This window comes from Heliangelus exortis, chromosome 20 (genome assembly GCF_036169615.1).
Source record: "Heliangelus exortis chromosome 20, bHelExo1.hap1, whole genome shotgun sequence".
Classification (NCBI taxonomy): Eukaryota; Metazoa; Chordata; class Aves; order Apodiformes; family Trochilidae; genus Heliangelus; species Heliangelus exortis.
In genome coordinates this window covers 9834659-9858466 of record NC_092441.1, presented here as the reverse complement: position 1 = coordinate 9858466, position 23808 = coordinate 9834659, and the positions used below count along the sequence as shown (strand labels likewise).

Here is a 23808-nt window from a genome sequence, read left to right as displayed (position 1 = left end):
GACCGGGGCCAGGCCCGCTCCATGGCTCCCCCCTTGCCCGGCAGAGCCCGCGGGGTCTGGCGGCCCCGGACTACATTTCCCATGGCCGCCGCGGCCGGGGGCGGTGCGGGGCGGTGCGGAGAGGCGCGGAGCGGGGCGGGGGGCGAGGCGGAGGCGCGGAGCCGCGCAGGGGCCCGGGCCCGCTCGGCCCGGCTCGGCTCGGCTCAGCCCGGCCCGGCTGCTCGCCGGGCGGGGATGCGGGAGGGGCGGCGGGTGAGCCCCTCTGCCCGCCCGCTCTGCCCACGCTGCCCACGCTGCCCACGCTGCCCGCCCTGCCCGTCCTGCCCGCACCGCCGCCACCATGAAGAAGCAATTCAACCGCATGCGCCAGCTCGCCAACCAGACCGTGGGCAGGTAGGGATGGGGATGGGCCCTGCCTGCGCCCTGCCCGCCCCGCAGCCTCCATCCCGCACCCTGCCTGCATCCTGCCTGCTCCCTGCCTGCCCCTCAGCCTTCCTCCTTCTCCCCGCCCCTGCCCTTCCCACCCCGCTGCCCCAGCTCCCTGCCTGAGCCCTGCCCGCCCCACCGCCCCGAATCCCGCACCTTGCCTGCTCTCCTGCCTGTGTCCCCACACCTCCCTGCTCCCCTGCCTGCCCCACTGACCCTCATCCTGCACCTTTCCCGCACCCTGCCTGCCCCACTGCCTCTTCCCAGCCCCTGCCCACCGCCTCGCCTGCTTCTTGCCAGCCCCACTGCACCTGCTCCCTGCCCTCTCCCTGCCCTCATTCTGCCCTCTCCCTGCCCCCTCCGTGTTCCCCCTGTTCCTGCCCACACTCTCACCACTCCACTGCCCCAGCTTCTCAGCCCCCAACCTGCCTGTCCCACTGCCTGCTCTCCCAGCCCCCAACCCGCCTGTTCCCTGCCTGCCCCTTCCCTGCTGCCTGCATCCTGCCTGCCCCCTCACCTCCCCTCTGCCCACGGTGCCCCTACAGCCCCCTCCTTGCCAGCCCTGGGGCCCACTCCCTGCCTGCCCCACTGCCCTCCCCTCCTCCCTGCCTGTTCGCTGCCTCCTCCCCTGCCTGCAGTCCCTGCCTGCTTGTTAACCCCTGCGTGTCCCCCTGCCCCCTTTGCCCCTTCCCCTTTTATCCGCTGCTTCCCTGCCAGCCCCCCAGCCCCCACGCGTTCCGTGTCCGTGGGCCGCAGGGTCACCCGTTTTCCTCATGCGCTCCTTGCCTGCCCCCCCCCCTCCTTCCCCCAGCACCCATGGGTGACCCCGGGGGGCAGACAGGGTGCTGGGGGGGGCTCAGGGTGGTGCGGGAGGAGAGGCTGTGCCCGCGGGGGTGCCGGTGCGCTCCAGGCCCGGGGCCGGTGGCGGCTGTTGTGTAATTCCCGGAGATTTTGCTGCGCCGGGGGTGCGCGCGTGTGCGGATTTAGGGATTTTATTCCTTCCTCCCGAGGCGCTGGGGCAGCAGCAGGGCCGGGGCGGCGGGCTCAGCATCCCCCCCGCAGCCAAGGGCTTGGAATTCTGATGGCACCCCCTCCCGGGGTGGGAATCCGGGGCGGGAAGGCGGTTTGGGAGCGTGCTGCAGGGATGCGGTGCGGGAATCCGGTACGGGAATGTGGTGTGGGGATGCGGTGTGGGAGAACGGCGTAGGAGCGCGGGAGCAGGAATGTGGTGCGGGAATGTGATGTGCGAACGCGTTTTTGGAGCGTGCTGCAAGGATCCGGTGCAGGAATCTGGTGCGGGAGCGGGATTCGGGAATCCGGTGCAGGGATCCGGTGCAGAAGCAGGGAATCCGGAATGGGAGCATGGTGCGGGAAGGTGCTGAGGGAATGCGATGTGGGAACACAGTTTGGGAGCGTGCTGCAGGAATCCGGTGTGGGAGCAGCGTGCGGGAAGCGGGTGTGGGAGTGAGCGCGGTGTGGGAGCAGGAACGTGGAGCAAGAACGAGGGTGTGGGAACGCGGTTTGGGAGCGTGCTACAGGAATCCGGTGCGGGAATCCGGTGCGGGAGCGCGGTGTGAGAAGGCGATCCGGGAATGTGGTGCGGGAGCGTGGTAGAGGGAACATGGTGCAGGGAACTGGGAGCTGGGAGCCGGGCTGTTGCTTCCCCTGGGAGAGCAGCGGGAGGAGGAGGTTGTTTTGGGGACAGAACGTGTGGTTTTCTCCCGGCCGGGCCGTTTTTGCTCTCCGGGAGGGTTTGCCACATCTCCCACCCGAGACCGGGGGCTGCGGGGAAGGGGTATCCCCAGGTCAGGAAGGATCCGGGAGCCGGGCCCCGCACTCACTCCCGCTTTCAAAATGGAGCCGCTGCCAAAGCCGAGCATCCTCCTGCCCCCAGCCCCTGGGGACCGGGGACAGTGCCCGGGGGGCCACTAAACCCCTAATCCTCTTAGGGCTGGCTGCCACGCCGGAGCCGGGGTGGCTCCGTGGGTCCCCCCACGGCTGTTGTGGTCTGCGGGATGGGTGTAAGGGGGGATGGGGCCCCCTCTTTGGTCAGCGCGGGGCTGGGGGCTCGGTGGGAGATGGATCAGGGACTGTCCTTGTCCTCGGGATGTCCCCAGCTGGAGGGTGGGCTGGTGTTTTATCCCTCTTCCCCAGCGGGGAGCCCCGAGCAGCTGGCTGGAAATGGGGAATAATAAATGAAAATAGGGAATAATAGATGGGAATAGGGGATAAGAGGTGGAAATAAGGAGTAATAAACTCGAGAATAATAGATGAAAATGAAAGAAAATTCATAGAAATAAGGGATAGTACGTATGAATGAAGAAGAATCAATGGAAATGAGGAATAATCAATGAAAATGAAGACTAATACAAGGAAATGAGGAATAATTAATGGAAATAAAGAATAATAAGTGGAAATAAGGAATAATATAGAAACCTGGTGTTTTCTCTCTCCTGGGAGAGGATTGCTGGGGTGTAACCCTCTGTGGTCTGAGAGATGTCCCCTCCTGGGGTCACCATCCCCTGCCACCACCATCCTACAGGAACAGCGTGGCCAGCAGGTCCAGGGAAGGGATTCTGCCCCTGTGCTCAGCCCTGGGGAGGCCACAGCTTGAGTCCTGTGTCCAGTTCTGGGCCCCTCAGCTCAGGAAGGAGCTTGAGGTGCTGGAGCAGGTCCAGAGAAGAGCAAGGAGGCTGTGAAGGGATCCAGCACAAGTGCTGTGAGGAAGGGCTGAGGGAGCTGGGGGTGTTGAGGCTGGAGAAGAGGAGGCTCAGGGGAGACCTCATCACTCTCTACAACTCCCTGAAAGGAGGTTGGAGCCAGGGGGGGGTTGGGCTCTTTTCCCAGGCAACTCTCAGCAAGACAAGAGGGCACAAGAGGTCTCAAGTTGTGCCAGGGGAGGTTTAGGTTGGACATGAGAAAGAATTTCTTTCTGGAGAGGGTGATCAGGCATTGGAATGGGCTGCCCAGGGAAGGGGTGGATTCTCCATCCCTGGAGATATTTCAAAAGAGCCTGGATGTGGCACTCAGTGCCATGGGCTGGGAACCACGGGGGGAGTGGATCAAGGGTTGGACTTGATGAGCTCTGAGGTCCCTTCCAACCCAGCCCATTCTAGGATTCTGTGATTCTATGAAAAAAAGGGATGCAAAATCCTTAAGTGTCAAACATTTTGAAGATGCTGTCTGCAAAGTGCTTTTATTCTTTATTTCTATTTATTTACCTCTTTCCTCAGCAGCTGGATCACTGGGAGCTCTCCCCCTGCCTGGAGGTGGTGGGATGATGGGGCAGCAGCTGGAACCACCCCATGAATTTTCCAGAAATGTCTCAATATATTGGGGAGGGATTTTTGGGTTGGTTTTGGTTTTTTTTTTTTTTTTCCCCATCAGGAATAAACCAGGCCCTTGCAGCCTGGCATCTTTGGGTTCCCAAGGAGGCTTGCAAGTGATGGGGGGGACACCAGGGGGGCCTGGGTCAGCTTGGAGGGGTCATTTTCTTCCTCCTGGTCCTTTTTGAGCATCCCAAGGTGTATCCTTCATGCCAGGGGACAGCGGTGGCATTTTGGGCTGGACGTTTTAGTGGCTCTCAGGACAGCTGCTTTTCCAAGCACCAGGCCATCTGCAGGGACATCCAAAGCCTTTTACACGCTGAGGTTTTATTCTCTGAGCAGCAAGAATCTTCTGTGAGAAATAAGGACAATTTATTGCGCACGGACGAAAACAAGGACAGGGGGAATAAAAGCAGCACCTGGGATTTTTTCCAATGGGATTTGCAGGAGGGAACAACGTGCTTTAAATAGCTGGGTTCCACCTCTGTGCTTCGGGATGCCTGTGGCTGCCATCAGCACAACCCACCCCCACCACCTCCCCGGGCTTTTTGGCTTTGCTGAGCGCCGCTGCACCCCTCGGATGCTGCTGGCAGTGTCCCCACAGCCCTGGGGATATTTTTATCCTTCTCGTGCAGTGGCAGTGCTGACAAACTGTGATCCTGCTGGAGCAGACTGAGGGGTTGGTCCCCGTGGCCAGCAGCATCCATGTGATTCTCCATGATTTTCAAACCAGGACCGGAGCGGGGTCAGGATGTGAGCCCGGGGTGGGATTTTCTCTGCCAGGGATGCACCAGGAGCAAGGAGCAGAGGGCCCTGGGCATCCTGTGCTGGAGAGATGCTGGTGCAGAGAGCTGGCAGGCAGGAAAGGGGCAGGAGAGGAGCAGAAGAGATTTTTCTGCATTTAGAACTGTCCCCTGTTTGGCTTTGATTCCTTTGGCTTTCCCAGCAATGGGCAGAAGGATGGAGGAAAGCTGGAGGAGCCTTCCCCACCCATCTCATCCTGCTTGGATGAGCCCTGGCACCGTGTCCTCTAGGTGGGCACTGCTGCCTTTGGGACATGGAGACAATCACTCCAGACCACCCGCCAGGGCAGGACAAGCCTGGGATGTGCTGGAGGAGCCACCAGCAGGGCCATCCCTTCACCTCTGCATGGATGTTGCAGCTGGGAATTTTCTCCTCAGGGGGATTTGAGCAGCTATTTGAGGATATAAATATTTGATATTTTGCTTCTTATCTGTGAAAAAGGCACTGGGAAAAATCCACAGCTTCCTTTGGCCTCGGCTGGCTCCTGCTTATGAACTGTCAGGTGTGTGTCCCCAGGGATGTGCTGGCAAGGAGGGCTCAGCCAGTGGCAGAAGCTGGGGACATGTGGTCCTTGGACCAGCCCCAGCCTGGCCTGTGATGCTCCAAGCTTCCAGGAGCTGCCTGTGGTGCTCCAAGCTTCCAGGAGTTGCCTGGATGAGACCTGAGGGTTTTTCTCTTGCCTCCAGCACACACGATGGATGCTCAGCACCTTGTTGAGTGAGATGGTTGAACCTCACCTCACCAACCTCACCCCAGCAGCCTCACCTCTGAGCCGGGGGAGCTGGAGAACCTGGAATTATTCCCCTGGGAGCAGTGCCCAGGCACATGTGGCAGCAGTGTCAGGAGCAGGATGAGAATGGAGCTGGGAAGTGTCCCCGAGCCTGCGGGGGATGGCAGGACAGACCCTCTGGGGGAGGGAACCCTGCCTGCACGGGGTGGCCTTGGCTGGGCTTTCATGGCTATTTTTAGGCTGGAGGAACCAGAAATCCCAGGAACCAGGCTGGTGTTGGTGATTTAATAGCAATGAAGCATTTACAGGCATCCCACAGAAAGGGGGTGGCTGGGGATGGGGTGGGAAGGGGAGCTTTGTGCAGGAGGGGTGGGCAGGGGTGTCCCTGGGGCTGGGTGAAGCCTTGCAGGGTGGTTTCACTGCTGCAAATCCCCCACGTGCTCTGAGTTTTGCTGGCTCAGGGTCAGATCCAAGGCTGGGAACTCCTTGGTTCAGGTGGTTTGAGACTCAGGAGTGGGGGCAGTGATGGGTGCACGGGGCAGTGCTCCAGCCAGATGGAGATGTCTGGCATGGGGAAGATGCTCTCAGGCTTTGCTCTGCCTCCCCAGGTCAAGGCACTGGAAGCTTATGATTTTATTTATTTTTTTTTTTTAAATCAACTTAATTTGCTTGATTAGTTTTGATTTCTGCTGGCAGCAATTAGTTTTTGCAGCAGCTAAACTGTAGCTGCACCCCCCCAGCTTGCCTGCTGGGAATTGTCCCTTTTCTCCCAGCTGTTTGTAGGGATGAAAGTGGTTGGGGGCTGACTGAGGATTGCCTGGGTTTGTGCTGAGGGAAACAGCCCTGGGGTGGAAAGCTGGAGGGGAAGGGGAGCAGCGAGCTTTTATTTATCCCTTCTTCAAGTTTTAAACCATTTCCCTTGTCCTCTCCCTACCCCCCCGTGTCCAAAGCCCTCCCCCAGCTTTCTTGGAGCCCCTTCAGCTATTGGAAGGTTGCTCTGAGCTCACCTGGGAGCCTCCTCTTCTCCAGGCTGAACAACCCCAATCCCTCAGCCTGGTTTCCCAGGGAGCTGCTCAGCCCTCTGAGCATTTCAGTGCCTCCTCTGGACACCTTCCAGGAGCTCTGTGTCCTTCTGGTGTTGGGGACTCCAGAACAGGACCCAGAACTCCAGGGGGGGTCTGACAGGAGCAGAGCAGAGGGGGAGAATCCCCTCCCCTGACCCCTGTCTGTGCTTCTCTTGCTGCAGCCCAGGCCAGGGTTGGTTTCTGGGCTCCAAGCTCACCCTGAGGGCTCACGTTCAGCTTCTGCTCCACCATCACCACCCCCAAGTCCTTCTCAGGGCTGTCCCCAGTCCCTTCTCCCAAGCTGTACTGGTGCAACTGGAAGCAGGTGCATGATGCAAGGGCAGGCTCAGCACCCGGTGTGCAGCCCCCTCTGCCAGACCCTTGGCCAACCCTTTCTGGTCTCTCTTGTCTTGCAGAGCTGAGAAGACAGAGGTTTTGAGTGAAGATCTCCTGCAGGTGAGCTCCTCTGTGGCTGGTCCAACTTGCCCAGGGCCTCCAGGCACACACCCACCCACCCGTGGGTGCTGGGTGGGTGCAGCAGGGAATCAGATCCAGTCTGGGCTCCTCTGGGATGGCAACAAGACCCAGCTGGGCTCTGTGTGCCAGCACCTCCTGCCTGCTGCAGAACTGTCCCTGGGGATGGGACCTGTGACACCAGGCCAGCTCCCCAGCCATCCCTGCACTGGTGCCCATCAGATGCCTCCTGCCTCAAGGCCTGGAATGCTGGAGAAGCTCAGCTCTTCTCCCCCTTCCCCAGGGCAGGGACTCATTATTTTTTTTCCCCAGCTTATTTAGTTTGGTGGGGGTTATTTTCTAGATGATTTCCCAAGATTTTGAGGTTTCCCTCTTTCCCCCTGGGTCTCTCAGCTATGGTTTTTAGCAGCCTGTTGTTGCTTACAGCTAGTGACTCGTCTTGCTGAGTTTTGGGGGTGAAAATCTGCATTTAATCACTGCAGAGGCAAATAAGTCAATTTGCAGCCTTGGGTTTGGTTTGGGGTGGAGCTCAGCTGGGGACAGCCACCTCCTGGGGAGACAAAGGCTTTGGAGGCTGCTCTGGATCCCCCCTCAGCCTCACTGGGGAGGGTTGAGATGGGGAAGCAGCATCCTGGTGAAACCTCCTCCTGGTGAAACCTCCTCCTGGTGAAACCTCCTCCTGGTGAAACATTCTCCTGGTGAAACCTTCTCCTGGTGAAACCTCCTCCTGCCAAAACCATCCCTTCCCTGGGGGGTGCTTGGACATCCCACACTGTAGCAGTGACAACATTCGGAATGGGAAAAAACCCCCTCAGTGCTTGCATGGTGGGTGCAGCAGAGCAGGCAGGACACCCCGGTGATGGTCACCACGTCCTCACAGGTGGAGAAGCGCCTGGAGCTGGTGAAGCAGGTGTCCCACAGCACCCACAAGAAGCTGACAGCATGTCTGCAGGGCCAGCAGGGTGTGGAGCCTGACAAACGCTCGGTGAGGTTGGGGCAGGGCTCAGGGGGGGCTCTGGGGGGCTGGTGGGGTGTTGGGGAACACAACCCTCAGCTCTCTCTCTGCAGAAGAAGCTCCCACTGACTACGCTGGCGCAGTGCTTGGTGGAGGGGTCAGCAGTGCTGGGCGAGGACTCCCTGCTGGGGTAAGGGACAGCATCCTGCTGGCACCAGTGCTGAGCTGGGTGCTGGTTGGCAGCACAGGATCATCTAATCCTAGAGTGTCAGCTTGGAAGGGACCTCCAGCATCCCCTGCTCCAACCCTTCTCATGTTATTGTTGATGGGAGGTGTCCCAGCACCTCCTCGAGCTGAGACTTCAAAGTTTCCAGAGCTGGGGAATCCACCCCTTCCCCTGGGAGACCATTCCAAGGTCTGACTGTCCCCATGGGGAAAAATCTGTCCTCTTGTGTCCAAGAGGGGGGTTCACAGTGGTGGTGGGTGCTGGGGTGCTCCTGGGATCTTGGTAGGGCAGGGGTTTCCTTTAGTCTTCTCTTGGATGAGCTGAGGTCCTTCAGTCATGCTGTACATTAAATATATTATTAAATATTATATTATTATTAAATATGTGTAACATATGTAACATACATATATATATATTGAAGGACCATACAATTTCAAACCATAAGGAAGACCTCAGAGCACCTCCCAGTGGCTGAAGGGCTCCAGGAAAGCTGGGGAGGGACTTGGAACAAGGGCCTGGAGGGATGGGATGGAGGAAAAATGGTTTCAGACCAGAAGAGGGGAGATTGAGTTGAGACATAAGGAAGAAATTCTGCACTGTGAGGGTGCTGAGCCCCTGGTTTCCCAGAGAAGCTGTGGCTGCCCCATCCCTGGCAGTGTCCCAGCCCAGGTTGGATGGGGCTTGGAGCACCCTGGGCTGGGGGAGGTGTCCCTGACCATGGCAGAGGTGGCACTGGAGGAGCTTTAAGGTCCCTTCCAGCCCAAACCACTCTGGGATTCTATAATTGATAAAATAATCAGGGAATGGGATTTCCCTAACAGGTGGGGTGCCCGTGGTCCCTCTCTCCAACCCTCTGCCAAGGGCCCCAGGTCCTTTGGGTCACCATCTGCCCCCATCCTGGGCACAGGGGGGGTTTCCCATCCTCCCCACCCCCCAGTGCCCATCCCTGCTGTGTCCCTGCAGGAAGATGCTGCGGCTGTGTGGGGAGGCAGAGGACAGGCTGGCTCAGGAGCTCATCCATTTCGAGCTGCAGGTGGAGAGGGATGTCATTGAGCCCCTCTTCCTGCTGGCTGAGGTGAGCAGTGGGCAGGGACAGGATGGGACAGGATGGGACAAAGTGGGAATATTTGGGTCCTGGTCCCTGCAAGAGACCTTCCCCTTGGTGGGGGTTGTTAAGTGGTTAGGGGCAGGGTTGGCATGTTGGGCTCTCTGCTGGGCTCCTCTTCTCCCTGGTCCTGTCCTTCTCAGCTCTCCTGAAGGCAGAGCCATCCACACTTTTATTCCTGACCCATTTTTCCCAGCTCCAAGCCCATGCCGTTGTTGTTGTTGTTGTTGGGGATTTTTTTTTTTTTTTTCATGCCAACTTAGATTTTCAGTTTTAACCAATGCTTTTTTCCTCCTTTGTATATCTTGCAAAATGTCCTGGGCTTGGTTCAGGTTTCATCTCCCCCAGCAGAAACCAGAGCTTTGTGGCACACTGATGTTCAGAGGGTTTCACCCACTCCCAAACCCTCTGCTCCCCCAGGGATGCTCCTCTCCAGGGTGTGGGTTCTGCAGTCAGGGGGTGGCACAGCCCGGGTGGGGACACAGAGCAGGGACAAGCTGTGCCAGCTCCCTAGGGATGTTTAAATAAGGAGCTGCATCCTTATCCACCGAATTCCAGCCCAAATTCCCAACTTGTAGTGACCTCTCCCATGGTGCCTCTCCGGGGCTGTTGATCTCCTGTGTGTGGCTGCAGGTGGAAATCCCAAATATCCAGAAACAGAGGAAGCACTTGGCGAAGCTCGTGCTGGACATGGACTCCTCCAGGACACGGTAGAAAGTGGCCTCAAAGCTGCTTCATAAAAAATAAAAATTCCCAAGTGATGGGTGCTGTCCCTTGGGACAGGTCTTGGCCATGTCACTGAGTGCCTCGAGGGCAGCTCTGCAATGAGCCAAGATTCCTGCTCTTGTCAGCAGAATCCATAGATCCCTTTTTCTTGCCTGGCCCCTGTGGAAAAAAAAAAAAAAAAAAAAAGTATATTTTTTGGCACAAATCCTAATTTTTTTCCCTTTCTTGGTGAGTTCTTACATGACAGCAAGGAACTGGGTGCTTCTGCTCCACGGAGTGGTGCTGGGTTGGAGCTGGGATGTCCCTTGAGGTCATCCCATGTCCCAGATGCTGTGGGGGGACACTGGGCTTTGGGTTTTGCCTGGGCTGTTGGGTTGGCCAAGCCCTGCACATCACAGCCCGCCCTGGGGAGAAGTCTGGGAGGTGTCCCTGGTCCCCACCATCATATCCAAGCATTCCCATCACCTTGCTCTGTCCTCCTGCCTGGACGAGGTGCATTCTCAGGCTGGAAATAATGACTTCATCAGAGCCCTGTAACGAGGGTGTGTGCAGGCAGCTGTGGGGTTGGGACTGGATCCCGCATCCCGGCCCTGGGGATCGTGGTGGATTTGGCTGAGGGGGGCTCCCTGGGCTGCCCTCCAAATCCTCTGGGTTCCCTCATTCTCTGTGCCCCCCTGATAGCTCTGTCCCCTCTCCACAGGTGGCAGCAGTCGGTGAAGTCCTCGGGGTTGGCCAGCAACCTGCAGCCCTCTGGTGCCAAAGCCGACGCTCTCAGGGAGGAGATGGAGGAGGCAGCCAACAGAGTGGAGATTTGCAGGGTACCCGTGGGCAGCACGGGGCTGGGGGCACCTTGGCATCCCGGGCACTGCCCACAACCTGCACCCTCTCCTCTTCTTACCTCCCCTGCTCATTATAAACCCTCCTCTGGTCGCTCCCCATGCCCAAGCACAGCCTGGGAGCAGTGGGTGATGCTCACCAGCTGAGCAAGATACCAGCGGTTCCTTTGTCCCCCTCCATATCCTTCTGGAGCTGGAGAGCATCCCATCCCCAGGGGATCCATCCTGCCAGGAGCTGGTGAGCTCAGCAATGAGTGCTCAGGCTGCCCAGAGAAGCTGTGGCTGCCCCATCCCTGGCAGTGTCCCAGCCCAGGTTGGATGGGGCTTGGAGCACCCTGGGCTGTGGGAGGTGTCCCTGACCATGGCAGGGGTGGCACTGGAGGAGCTTTAAGGTCCCTTCCCATCTAAACCCATCCGGGATTCTAACTGGGCAGATGTGTATGCACATGGCCACGTGCACACACACACCCTTGTGCACACCCGTGCACCCCCTCAGCACCATTCTTTTTCCCCCACTCTCCTCCTCCACTGGAGGAGCTTTAAGGTCCCTTCATGCCCAGACCAGTCTGGGGGTCTGTGATCTCCAGTAGGTGCTGGGACCCCCACGTTGCATGTTGGCTGCAAGCTGCTCCCTCCAAGTGGCCTCCAACAGGACCAGGTGGTGGCCCCAGGGCAGCACCCGTTGGGCACCAGCTAATTCTCTGCTCTCTGCAGGACCAGCTCTCAGCTGACATGTACAATTTTGTGGCCAAAGAAGTAGACTATGCAAACTATTTTCAAACCGTAAGTGCCACCTGTCCCCACGGGACCCCTCTGTCCCTGTCCCCAGGCAGGGGTGACAGGGCTGCCATCTCTCCCCCCAGCTGATCGAGGTGCAGGCAGAGTACCACAGGAAATCCTTGGCACTCCTGCAGAACGTCCTGCCCCAGATCAAAGCCCAGCAGGGTAAGTGTCCCCTGGCGTCTGTCCTGCTCCTGCATGTGACACCAGGGCTCTGTGTCACACCAGAGCTGCCTGGGGCTTTGTCATGGCCATGGGTGTGACCCCGTGGTGTGACACCCATGAGGATGTCAATGGATATGTCATGGGGTGACCTTCTGGTGTGACCCTCTGATGTGACACTGTGGGGATGTCACTGGGTAGATCCCAGTGTGACCCTGTGGTGTTGACACCATGAGGATGTCAGTGGACATGTCATGGTGGGACCTTCTGGTGTCACCCCATGGTGTGACAGGGCACTGGGGCTGGCTTTGAGCATTCTCCCTTTGCTCACCCCCCACATCTCACCCAACCCCTTGCTCCAGGGGGGGCATCCCCACCCCAGTTGCTCCCAGGGGGGCAGGATCCAGCTGGCTCCATGGATGGGGAGTGGGCAACCTGCTGGCACATCCCTGTGGAGCACCCAGTGCCAAGGGGGGCTCCTGGGGCTTGGCTTTGTGGGGCTGGGCTGGGACAGCAAGGTCAGGAGGTGCCCAGCATGGTGGCCCCAGGGCAGGGCTGGGGTGCTGCCTCTCCCACAGTGGGGGCAGGGACTGATTTTGGATTTTAGGTTTTTTCTCTTGATCTCGACAAAACATTTCCTGCCTCAAACCAGTGATGGAAGAAGGGGGAGCAGACTGTAAAGGTTTGACCATGGTTGTTCCAACCCCTTCCCTGGAAAACACTATCCAGCTCCTCTGAAGTGTCCCATGGGATGATTGGATAACATTTCCTTTGGGTTTCATCTTTAAAAATACAAAACAAAACAATACTTCCTGAGCCACTCAGGACAGAGGTGTGGGGTCCTCTTCTGCTTTTGGCAACACCCAACAGGGATTATTTCTCTTCAGCTCCCTCAGAGGAGGGTGGAGCAAGGAGGACACAGCCTCTTCTCCTTGGTGGTGTGGCAGAGAGCAGAGGACATGGATGGAAGCTGTGCCAGGGGAGGGTTAGGCTGGATATTAGGAAACATTTTTTCTCTGGAAGGGTTGTCAGACATTGGAATAGTCCACCCAGGGCAGTGGTGGAGTCACCAAACCCTGGAGGTATTTAAAGAGTGTGCAGACCTGGTCCTTAGGGACCAGACCATGGTTTGGTGGTGGCTTCACAGTGCTGGTCACAGGTTGGGCTGGGGGATCCTCAAGGTCTCTTCCAACCCAGAAATCCTGTGGTTTTTGCTGCTGTGATCCCAGGGCCTTCTGGGGAGGGGCTGCTGGAGCTGTGTCCTCCCATCCTCTCCCCCCCCCTCTCTGCCCATCACAGAGGCCCTGGATGGAGAAGCCTTCCTTTGGGAAAGCCCCTGGAGGAGCACCTGGCTGTCAGCGGGAGGGGAGATCGCCTTCCCCGTGGAGGCTTGTGTCACCAATGCTGCTGGAGTGTGGCATGCAGGAGGAGGTGGGTCCCACGGCTGGCACCACGGGAGGGGACACGGGTGTCTCCAAGGATGGGGAGACGAGGAACCAGGGAGCTCTGGGGACATCTGGAGCCACCAAAGCTGACCCAGCACACTCCCGTCCTCTGCCAAGGGTCTCTTCCGAGTGGCTCCATCGGCCTCCAAGCTGAAGAAGCTGAAGGCTGCCCTGGATTGCTGCGTGGTGGACGTGCAGGAGTACTCAGCTGACCCCCACGCCATCGCAGGTAGGGGCTGTGGGCACCCAGGGGTGGTCACAGAGGGTGGAGCCCAGGGGGTGATGCTGGGTCCTGGCTGACATCTTCATCAGTGCTGTGGCCGATGGGGCAGGGCAGGGGTTGGGAGGTGACACCAAGCTGGGAGGAGCTGGGATGGACCAGAGGGTTGTGTTGCCACCCAGAGGGACCTGGAGAGGTTGGAGACATGGGCTGAGAGGTCTCCTGGTGTCCAGTGAGGGGAAGTGCCTCTGCCCCTGGGGAGGAGCAGCCACAGCACCCAGGGCCACCCAGCTGGGAAGCAGCTTGGCAGAGATGTCCCCAGGACACCAAGCTGACCGTGGGCTGGCAGCATGAAGGCAGATGGTGTCCTGGGCCACACTGGGAGGAGTGATGTCTGAAGGTCAGGGGAGGTGATGCTGCCCCTCTGCCCAGCACTGGTGAGACCATGGCTGGAGTCCTGGCTGGGCACTACAGGAGAGCCAGGGACATACTGGAGAGGCTCCAGTGAAAGGCCATGAGGATGACAAAGGGCCTGGAACATGTGTGTGTCCCCTGTGTCCTGGGGGGAAAGGCTGAAGGAGCTGGGGCTGTTCATCCTGGAGCAGAGAAAGCTCAGAGGGATCTCATTGATGGATAAACCTCCAGGGAGGGTGCAAAGATGAAAAAGATCTTTCCAGTGCTGCCCAGTGCCAGGACCAGGGGCAATGGGCACCTGGGAACCCTGGGAGGTTCTCTCTGAACATCAGAAGATGCTTTGTCATGGTGTAGGTGACCATACACTGGAACAGGACATCCAGGGAGGTGGTGGAGTCTCCATCCTTGGAGATACCCAAACCCTTCAGGACACAGTCATGGGCAACACCTCTGGCTGGAGGTCCTGCTGGAGTAGAGTCCTGGACCAGATGGGTTCCAGGGGTCCCTTCCCACCTCAACCCCTCTGCAATTTGTCCCAAAGCCTTTGAACAGCAATGACTGAGGATGGGGTGACAAGTGCAGGCACAGGTGTTGGTGGAAGTGGGGCTGTTCAGGAGGTACCATCCACCAAGGAGCACAACCCCAGACCTGCAGTGTCCCCTCCCTGGCCAAGGGCTTGAACACAGGTTTGGTCACAGGCAAGGAATAAACCAGGGACGTGTCCTGAGGTGCCCTGGTGACACTAATGAGGGTGATGCTGATGAGGATGAGGCTCCACAGGAGGAGGGAGGAGTGGGTGGGAAGCTTCACACATCTTCTTGCCTTCTCCCTGCCTCTCCTGCTCTGAGACCTCCTCCCAGCACAGCTCTGAGCTCCTGGGGCTGCTCTGAACCATTCATTGTGTTTAATGAGCTGCACCCCCTGCTCTGGGCTCCCCGGTGGGGGCAGGATTGGACCCGGGGTTTGTACCCACCTCCTGGCCAAGGCCCATGTCCCTTGTGTGTCACAGGAGCCCTCAAGTCCTACCTGCGAGAGCTGCCAGAGCCCCTCATGACGTTTGAGTTGTATGAGGAGTGGATCCAGGCCTCCAAGTGAGTCTGGGGCATCTCCCACATTTCTCTGTGATATGGGTGGTGGCACCTTGGGTCCCCATGGGTGGTTTGGGGGCAGTTTCTGGTGTAGCTCCCAGCATCTGGGGTGTCCTCTCTAGGGTCTGAAAGTCAGGAGGGTTCCTGCAATGCTCCTTGAGCATCATGGGTCCCAGCACCAAGGGTGGCCTTGATGTCCAACAACCCTGATGTCCCCACCATAGTCCAGAGCACCCTGGCCAAGGTGGCTGAGCTCTCCCAGCATCTTTTGTCAAGCTCTTGGGTGCCTTTTCTGGAGGGATGTGCAAACCCTGGGGGACAGCTGGCCAAGAGAGCTCCCACCTGCTTCACTTGGGTGCTCTGCACCCTGAAACCTCCAACCCCAGCAGGACTGGGCCAGCTGAGGTGGCATCAGCTCTGCCTGGGAGGTGTTTGGGGTAGGCTGGAGGGAGGTAGGACAAGGGGCATCTCCTTTTAGGGTGGGAACCTCTTCAGTGGTGCCCAAACGTAGGTCTGAGCACATTCCCCACCTGACTTGGGTGCATGGAAGGGATGTGGTGGTGGCTCAAGGGAGGGGACAGTCCCTAAGGGTGGCATGTAGGACAGCAGGTCTATAATGTTGGTAGCAGCCCCAGGGTCTCACAGGGTCCCTGAGGGTAGAGCTGGTGGGGTAGGGATGGTCTTGACCCTCTTCCAACCTCCCTGCAGCATCCCAGAGCAGGAGAAGAGGCTCCATGCCCTGTGGAACGCCTGCGAGAAGCTGCCCAAAGCCAACTACAACAACATCAGGTGAGCCTGGGGAGGGGACCTGGGGAGGGGACAGAGACCCCGGCACACCGGCACGGCTCGGTTCTGCTTTCCAGGTACCTGATCAAATTCCTGGCCAAGCTGACTGAGTACCAGGACATGAACAAAATGACACCGAGCAACGTGGCCATCGTGCTGGGGCCCAACCTCCTCTGGCCGCAGGCGGATGGGTAAGGGGCCCGGGGGGGGAGGGAGCTGCTGGAAAAATGCTGGGGAAAGGGGTCAGAAAGGTGGGGTTTGGGGACAAAATCCCTCCAGGGGTACAGCCAGGCTGTGGTGGGGTTGCTGAGCTGCTGGCCACCTCCCTGCAGGAACATGACGGAGATGATGACGACGGTGTCGCTGCAGATCGTGGGCATCATTGAGCCACTCATCCAACACGCTGACTGGTTCTTCCCTGGAGGTGAGATGTGCCCCGTGGTGGGGCAGGGTGGGCTTCAGCATGGGACCCCTCCCCAGCCTTCCCTCAGGAGGAGATGCTGGGTTCCTGTCTTCATTTTTGTCAGCTCCCTCTGCTTGGGGGTCCTCGAGCAGAGATCTGATCACAGGGCCTACGGGAAAGCTGGGGAGGGACTTGGGGCAAGGAGAGATGGGATGAGGGGGAATGGTTTCAGCTGGAAAGGGGAGATTGAGGTTGGAAATCTTGCACGAGGGTGCTGAGCCCCTGGTTGCCCAGAGACGCTGTGGCTGCCCCATCCCTGGCAGTGTCCCAGCCCAGGTTGGATGGGGCTTGGAGCACCCTGGGCTGGGGGAGGTGTCCCTGACCATGGCAGGGGTGGCACTGGAGGAGCTTTAAGGTCCATTCCAACCCAAACCAGTCTGGGATTCAATGAAACCCAAATCCCTGATGCTTTGCACACCCAGCTCAGACGCTGCTCTTTTCCTAGCCACCCATCCCATGGTGGAGATCAGGAGATGTGCTCTGGGTGGGGGTTACATTTTGGGCTGCTCTTGGTAAATCCCTTCCCGTGGTCCCTGCTGAGGGTAGCACCCTGGGCTGTGGGAGATGTCCCTACCCATGGCAGGGGAGTGGAACTGGGTGATCATTAAGGTCCATTCCAACCCAAACCAGTCTGGGATTCCTCCTTCCACCCCAGACATTGAGTTCAACGTGACAGGCAACTATGGCAGCCCCATGCACACCAACCACAATGCCAACTACAGCTCCATGCCCTCCCCGGACATGGACCACGCCGACCGCCGCCACCAGGACCAGGCCCGGCGTCCCCTCAGCGTGGCCACTGACAACATGATGCTGGAGTTCTACAAGAAGGATGGGTGAGGCTGGTTGTGGTGATGGCGTCCGGGGAGAGGGAGGCCACCTTGGTGGCACTGAGCTGCTAGAAGTTGGGTGGTCCCGGGGTGGGAGGACCTCCAGCTCTTCGTGCTGGCTTCTTGGGGATGCTCGGATGAGCCTGGAGCTCGATGCCTGCCCCCAGCCCGCTGAGGTGGCAGCAGGGTGACACGGGGCATGGCACTGGGGCTGCACCATGTGGGGTTGGGTGTCCGGGTGTCCCCAGGGTCTGTGGGTCCTGGGAAAGCTCCCCACTCCCAGCCTGTGTGTGCCCTCCGTGTGTAGGGACCATAACCAGTCAGGTAACAGCCCCAGAAAACACCCATTGGTTTCACCCCATCTGCAGAAAACACCTTCAGGGGTCCTCCCACCTTCCAAAAATGGTCTCTCCTCCAAAAAAAAACCCGACTTCAGAGTCTGGAGTCTTCTCTGTCTCCAAAAAACACACCCCAGGGTTTCCCTCATCTCCAAAAATACATCCCCAGAGCTCTCCCCATCTCCAAACCCATCCCAAGCTCTCCCCATCACTGGGGTAGCCTGGTACCTGCTGTGCCCCTCCTGCATCCCCCCTCATCTCAAAGCCCCTTGGCCTGGCAGCCCCTTTCCCAGCTTTGGGCTCCCCCCCTCTTCTTCCACACCAAGTTTTAGGCTCTTTTTTGCACTAATAATCGTGTATCTCTGCCCATGCAGCCTTAGGAAAATCCAAAGGTACGGTGGTCTCTGCAGCAGTGCTGGGAGGGTGCTGGGAGGAAACTGGGAGGCTGCTGGTGCCTGGGGGGAAGTGAGAGGTGGCCGTAGGGTGACACAACCCCCTCCCCCCATCTTCTCCTCCCCCCATTCCCTCGGAGGAGCAGCACCCCAGTGCAGGAGATGTTTTTAGGGACCGGGCACCCGCAGGAGCGGGCACGCGGTGCCTGGGGGTCCCCCCTCAGCAGGGGGGGTGCTGAGACCCTTTCTCTGTGTGTCCCCCAGCATGGGCGTCAGGGTGATGGACACCTCGTGGGTGGCTCGGCGGGGCACCTCGGCGGGGCGCAAGACGTCCTCTACCCTGCCAGCTGCCCAGCCCCCCCTGCCCCCCACCGAGCTCCCCGCAACCCCCCACTCACCCATCCCCGAGCACTCTCCGGACGTCATTTCAGCCGCCCCTTCCCCACCTCCCACCACCTTCGGCTTCCCCCCGCCAGCCGAGAGGACAAGGTAAGACCACTGCCCCCCCCACCCCCCACCCTTCCCGGGGTGTCCCCAGCCTGGGAATCCTTCCCCTGGGTGAATACAGCAGGAAATCAACCCCACAGCCTCACTACAGGCACTGGGCCAGGGTTCTGAGCACCCTTGGGAGAGGAGCAGGTGAGGGTGCTGAGCATCCCTGGGAGAGGAGCAGGTGAGGGTACTGAGCATCCCTGGGACAGGAGCAGGTGAAGGGTGCTGAGCATCTTTGGGACAGGAGCAGGTGAGGGTGCTGAGCATCTTTGGGACAGGAGCAGGTGAGGGTGCTGAGCGTCCCTGGGAGAGGAGCAGGTGAGGGTGCTGAGCACCCCTGGGAGAGGAGCAGGTGAAGGGTGCTGAGCATCCTTGGGAGAGGAGCAGGTGAAGGTGCTGAGCATCCCTGGGACAGGAGCAGGTGAAGGGTGCTGAGCATCCCTGGGAGAGGAGCAGCATCCTGGGGACAGCAGGAGAAGATGTGTCCCTAGGAGAGAAGGAGCATCCCTAGGAGAGGAGCAGCACTGTAGGGATGGCAGGAGGAGAGGTTGCTGAGCAGGCCCGGGAGAGGAGCAGCATCCCTGGGAGAGAAGGAGGAGGGGGTGCCCAGCATCCTGGGGAGAGGAGAAGCTTGCCAGGGACAGTGGGAGGAAAGGGTGCTGAGCGTCCCTGGGAGGGGAGTAATATTCCAGGAACAGCAGGAAGAGAGGGTGTTGAGCAACCCTGGGAGAGGAGCAGCATCCCTGGAGGGATGGAGAGGGTGCTCAGCAATGCTGGGAGAGGAGCAGCAGGAACCTCGGGGGCCTCCAGCGATTTCCCTGCCGGGGGGCTGCTGGGCTGGAGCCAAATTTGGGCTGGAAGTGACAGGAAAATCCCAAAGGATCCCTGTTCCTCCCCGGGACTCTTCTTCTTCCGGGGGCCGTCTTTAATTTGCAGCCGTCCGGTGGGAGGTAGTGCCGCGATTCCCCTCTTCTGCCCCCAAAAGTGGGGCCGAGCTCGCAGAGCATCCACGGTGGGGGGGTCGGGGTCGGTCCTGCCGTGGGGCCGGGTCCTGATGTAGTGGGATGAAGTGGGGGGGCCTGGAACCCCACGGGGGCTCCACCGCCTCTCATCCCTCTCTGCCCCCGCCTCCCCCCCGCCCCCCTCCCCAGCGCTTCTGCTCTTTTATTATTATTTTTTCCTCCGCTTTACTTTTGTGTTTTTGCCTGTTTTTCTGGTGCTTCTGGACATTTTGCGCAGGGGTGTCCTGGCGTCTGCTTGGCCCTATGGCGGCTCCGCCTCCCCCCGCCCCGAGGAGGAGCGGGTCCCCTTGTCCCCCTTTTCCTGGGCATGTCCCCCCCCCTGGGCTCAGCCCCCCTGGCCGGGCTGCAGCCGGAGCCTTCCTCTCCCACCCTTCTCCTCTTTCTCACTGCACACCCCCTGCCCTGCAGCCCAGCTCTGCCCCCCCCGACGCCCCCTTTCCCCCTGGGACCCCCCCGGGGTCTCCCCCCGCCCCGCACCCCTCCCGCTCCCCCGGGGCAGCCGCCCGCCCGCCGGACCCGGCCCGGCCAGGTAACGGGGAGGGGGGGGGACACCCACAGAGGGGAGGGGGGGCCAAGGGGTCGTCACCAGGGTCCCGGGGTGGGGCTGAGGCCGGGGTTGACCCCCAGGACACCCCCAAACCCTCAGCCCGGACCGGGGGACGAGGGGGGGGCAGCGGGAAGAGCGGGGGTGGGAGGGAAAGGACAAAAGGACATCGGGGCTTTCTCTTCTGTTTCCTCATCTTTAGATTTTCCGTTGTATTTTTAATTATTGTTATGGTAATCTTAGGATAAGTTTTTCCTTATTTTTAAATTTTAATTTTTGTTTACTTTTTCCTTATTTCTTTTTATTTTATTTTTTATTTGTAGCTTTATTTTTTCATTTTTAAACTTTTTTTAATCATTTTTCCATTCTGAATAATTTAATTTTTATTACATGCTTCGTATTTCGCTATTTTAATTCTTTTTTTGCACTTACTTTCCTAATTTCGAAATATTCTACTTCAGTTTGCCATGTGTTCAATTTTATTTAAATTTTCTTAACTCCCTGAACTTATTTTTATCGCTCATTATTTTTGCTTTATTTTCCAGTTTTCATTTGCTTTTTCCTAATTTCATTGTTCATTTTGATTTTTTTTTTTAATTTTTTTAAATCTCTCCTATTCCATTCCCTCTCCTTTCTCCCTCTCCCCCCAGCACTTTAAAGCCCAAGGAGCCGCCCCCCCAGCCCCGAGGCAGCCCCGGGCCACCCTCCGCCCCCCTTTCTCCCGCCGAGCAGAGCCCGCACTCCCTGCGCAAAGGTAGGAGATGGCGGGGGGGGGGATGCGGGGATGGGGGGGATCACCGGGTCGGGGTGACATCCCCCTGACCCCCCCTCCCCTCTCTGTCTCGCAGGGGCCAAGAAGCTGGCGCCCATCCCGCCCCGAGCGGCCCCGGGGGAGCCGGGGGGGGGTCAGCCCTCCCCCGCCAGCCTCTCGCCCACCCCCCCCAGCACTCCCTCTCCCTATGGCCCCCCCCCGGGGCCCTGCCCGCCCCCCGCCCAGCTCTCCCCTCCTCCGCCTCCTCCTCCTCCTCCTCCCCCCGCCACTGCCGCCCCCAAATCCCGTCCCACCCCGAAGCCGCGGCCGCGCCCCACGCTGCCCCCCCCGCCCCAGCCCCCCCCGGCCTCCCCCGGGCCCCTCTCGACCCCGGAGCCCCCCCGAGTGGACGCTGCCGGCCCTGGGGACGGTGCCAGGACAGGTAACCCCGGGTGGGGTGGGGGGGACACCGGGGGGCACCCCCGGGTGTGGGAGCAGTGACACCGGGTTGGGGCAGGGACACACACACAGGCTTGGTGGCCCAGGGTTTGGTGGCTGTAGCCCTGAGAAGGTGGCAGTGAGCCCAGGAAGTGACACCCTGGAAAGGTGGAACTGTCCCCAAGAAGGTGACAGCATCCTTGTCAGTGTGGCACTGTCCCCCAGCACCAGGAAGGTGGCGATGTCCCCGAGAAGGTGGCAGTGTGCCCAAAAAAAGGTGGCAGTGCCCCTCAGGAAGGTGACAATGTCTATGGAAAGATAGAACTGTCCCCAGGATGGTGGTGATGTCCCCAGGAAGGGGGCAGTGTCCCCGAGAAGGTGGCATCATCCCCACAAGCCTGTGACACTGTTCCTGCTGTCCTGCCCTCCCTGTCCCCTGGTCTGGTTGATTTGTGTCCCCCCCCAGCACCTCGGGGTCCCTTCAGCAGGGTGGGCTGCCCTGTTTGTGGGGTCACAGTGATGCTTCTGAAGTGCCAGGTGGCATCGGGGACATCGGGGGACTCAGAGGCTGGAGGAGCATGTGGCCAGGCAGGGCTCTGGGCTCTGCTCCTCTGAGTCCCCATCCTGTGGGACAGGGGGACACACAGGGTGGGTGGCAGCGAGCCCCCGGGACCCTGCCCATCGCGGGATCCCCAAGCCAGCAAAGAGCCTGGCAGGTGGCAGGTGCCACCTGGGGGTGTGTTCCTCTGCTCTCAGCAAGGGACAGCGGTGACACCACCTGCCTGGGGCTGGGGGTCGCCCACCCACCCACGGTCACCTCACACAAACTGCCTCTCCCTGCAGGCCCTTGGGAGAGGGGACAGCGGTGTCACCAGCCCTCGATGCAGGGGGACATCGTGGGGACAGGCAGGGACTGATGTCCCAGGCTGGGGTGGGGTGGCACAGAGCAGGCAGCAGCAGTGGCACTAACAGGGTGGCAGCCTGGGTGAGGTGTCCCCGTCACTGTCCCCTCTCTCTCTGCAGGTCTGCTCCGGTTTGAGGTCCCCTCCCTCCATGTCCCCCCCGATGCCACCCTGTGCCGGGACCCTCCAGAGGCACCGCAGAGACTCTCGGGGCCTGAGGAGGAGGAGGAATCAGAGAGCACAGCCCTATGACACTGTCCCTGTCCCCGAGCTCATCCTTGTGGCACCCGAGGGCCACCGGCACACCAGTTTTGGGTGGCAAAGCGCCCGGTTTGGGGGCAGTCGCTCTTCTTTATTTTGTTTTGGGTTTCGCCTTATCCAGACTTTGCCTTTTGGCCGGGGGCCTCTGCCCCCCCCACCCTGCAGCACCCGTGATCCTGGGGTGATGCCACCGTCACCTCCGTGCCCCCGGGGCAGGTGCCACCTGGGTGACAAGGAGCTGGCCGGCGCTTTGCAGTGGGATTTCTTTTACTTTGGCTTCTTCCCCCTCTGCTTGTTGGCCGGAGCAGGATGGGACCTGACCAGCAATAACCTGGGGGTGCAGGATGTGGCCCCCCCTGGGCTCTCGGGGTGCCAATGGGTGAGGGCACTCGTTGTCTGTCTCCCATGGCCTGGTGGCTTTGGTTGTGCATGTGATGACAAATTAACCTTTTATCCTTCCCAGAGAGATGAGAGAGCTCTATACATCTATCAGCAGAGATATCTATGTATATATATTATATATTTGTATAGAGAGAGAGAGATAAAATAGAGATTTGTTTTATTTGGAGCCATTCCTGCCCCCCCCCCCCCACCCAGCGCACAGAGGGAGGATGGAAATGGCAGCGCTTGGCCCCCCCCACCCTGCTCGCCCTGTGCCCCCCACCCCAGGCGGGCGCCCCGGGGGCCCCAGCACCCCAAAGTGATCAATAAACCCGTCTGCCACTGACTGTCACCCCCTGGCACCTCCCACCTGTGGTTACTGCCCCCCAGCACCAGCTGGGGAGGGAAAGGGGGGTCTGTGATGGGGGTGGGGGGGCGTGAGAGCTGGGGTGGTCAAACTGTGGGGTGGGGTCTGCATGAGGTGTCAGGCTCCTTGTCCTGTGGGACGGGGTCATGGCAGGGGTGGGGTGGTCCCTGCCAATTTTTGGGAGGTCCCAGCCTGGAGTTTGAGGTGGCCTGAGCCGGGATTTGGGAGGCACCAGTCTGGATTTGGGAAGTTCCAGCCTGGATTTGGGATGTTTGAGCCTGGTTTTGGGGTGGTCCCGGCACAGATTTGGGGTGGCATCAAGCTCTGGGTGGGTTTGTGATGGGTCCTTGCCTGTGTTTTGGGACCAAGCAGGGTGTGTGGGGGGTGGGAATCCTGCTCAATGGGGCTGGACAGGCAGTGGATGGGGTTGGATGGCACCAGGGGCTCCCCCATCCTGTGGGGGTGGGGGCTGGGACCCCACTTTGTAGGACAGGGAGGGGCACGTCCATGGGGCATGAGGAGGGGATGCTCTGGGGATGCTGCTGTCTGGAAAGCAGTAAGGTGGTCTGGGGACACTTCTGGGCCATCAACCTGTAGGTGGCAGAGAAGGTGAGGTGGGGAGGGACAGTGGCAGCTCTGGGAACTGCTCCAGGAGGGTGTCAGGGACACTTGGGGGCTCTCTGCACTGCAGGAAGCCAGAAGGCCTCAGATGTTCAGGCTGGGTCATACAAGTGATGTCAAAACCTCCCACCCAGCAGCATCTCAGAGAGCACCAAGCACCCTCCAAAGCCAGCATCCTCTGGCACTGGTGACAAAGCATGGCTGTCCCTCCCCAATGGCCCCCTGCCCGTGGCACAGCACCCCGGTGACACTGGCAGACTGTGGCACTGCATGGCTGGTGACATCCCATCATCAGGGACATCCCATGGCCCCTCGCCCTGTGACCAGTTCCCTGGGGAAGCTGCTGTGCCCAGGGTGCTGCTTGTCTGGGTACCACATGGGTGCCAAACCCACTTCTGTCCCCTGCTGCACAGCTGTCACAGCCATGGCACCAGCAGTG

At 59.6% G+C, this 23808-nt stretch overlaps 1 protein-coding gene across 1 annotated transcript; it reads left to right on the top strand.

Moving 5' to 3' along the window:
- Positions 1-141: 141 nt before the first annotated feature.
- Positions 142-22376, top strand: ARHGAP44 (Rho GTPase activating protein 44). Its single transcript, XM_071764195.1, is given in 25 exon segments — positions 142-393; positions 6767-6806; positions 7705-7809; positions 7893-7969; positions 8969-9080; positions 9744-9820; positions 10537-10654; positions 11387-11455; positions 11536-11621; positions 12916-12940; positions 12942-12980; positions 12982-13014; positions 13016-13045; positions 13177-13288; positions 14703-14784; positions 15490-15570; positions 15645-15758; positions 15900-15991; positions 16686-16866; positions 17573-17590; positions 17855-18079; positions 19322-19633; positions 20299-20402; positions 20497-20841; positions 21861-22376. Coding segments are annotated over 25 exon segments (2661 nt in total). The 5' UTR covers positions 142-340; the 3' UTR covers positions 21992-22376.
- Positions 22377-23808: the final 1432 nt, after the last annotated feature.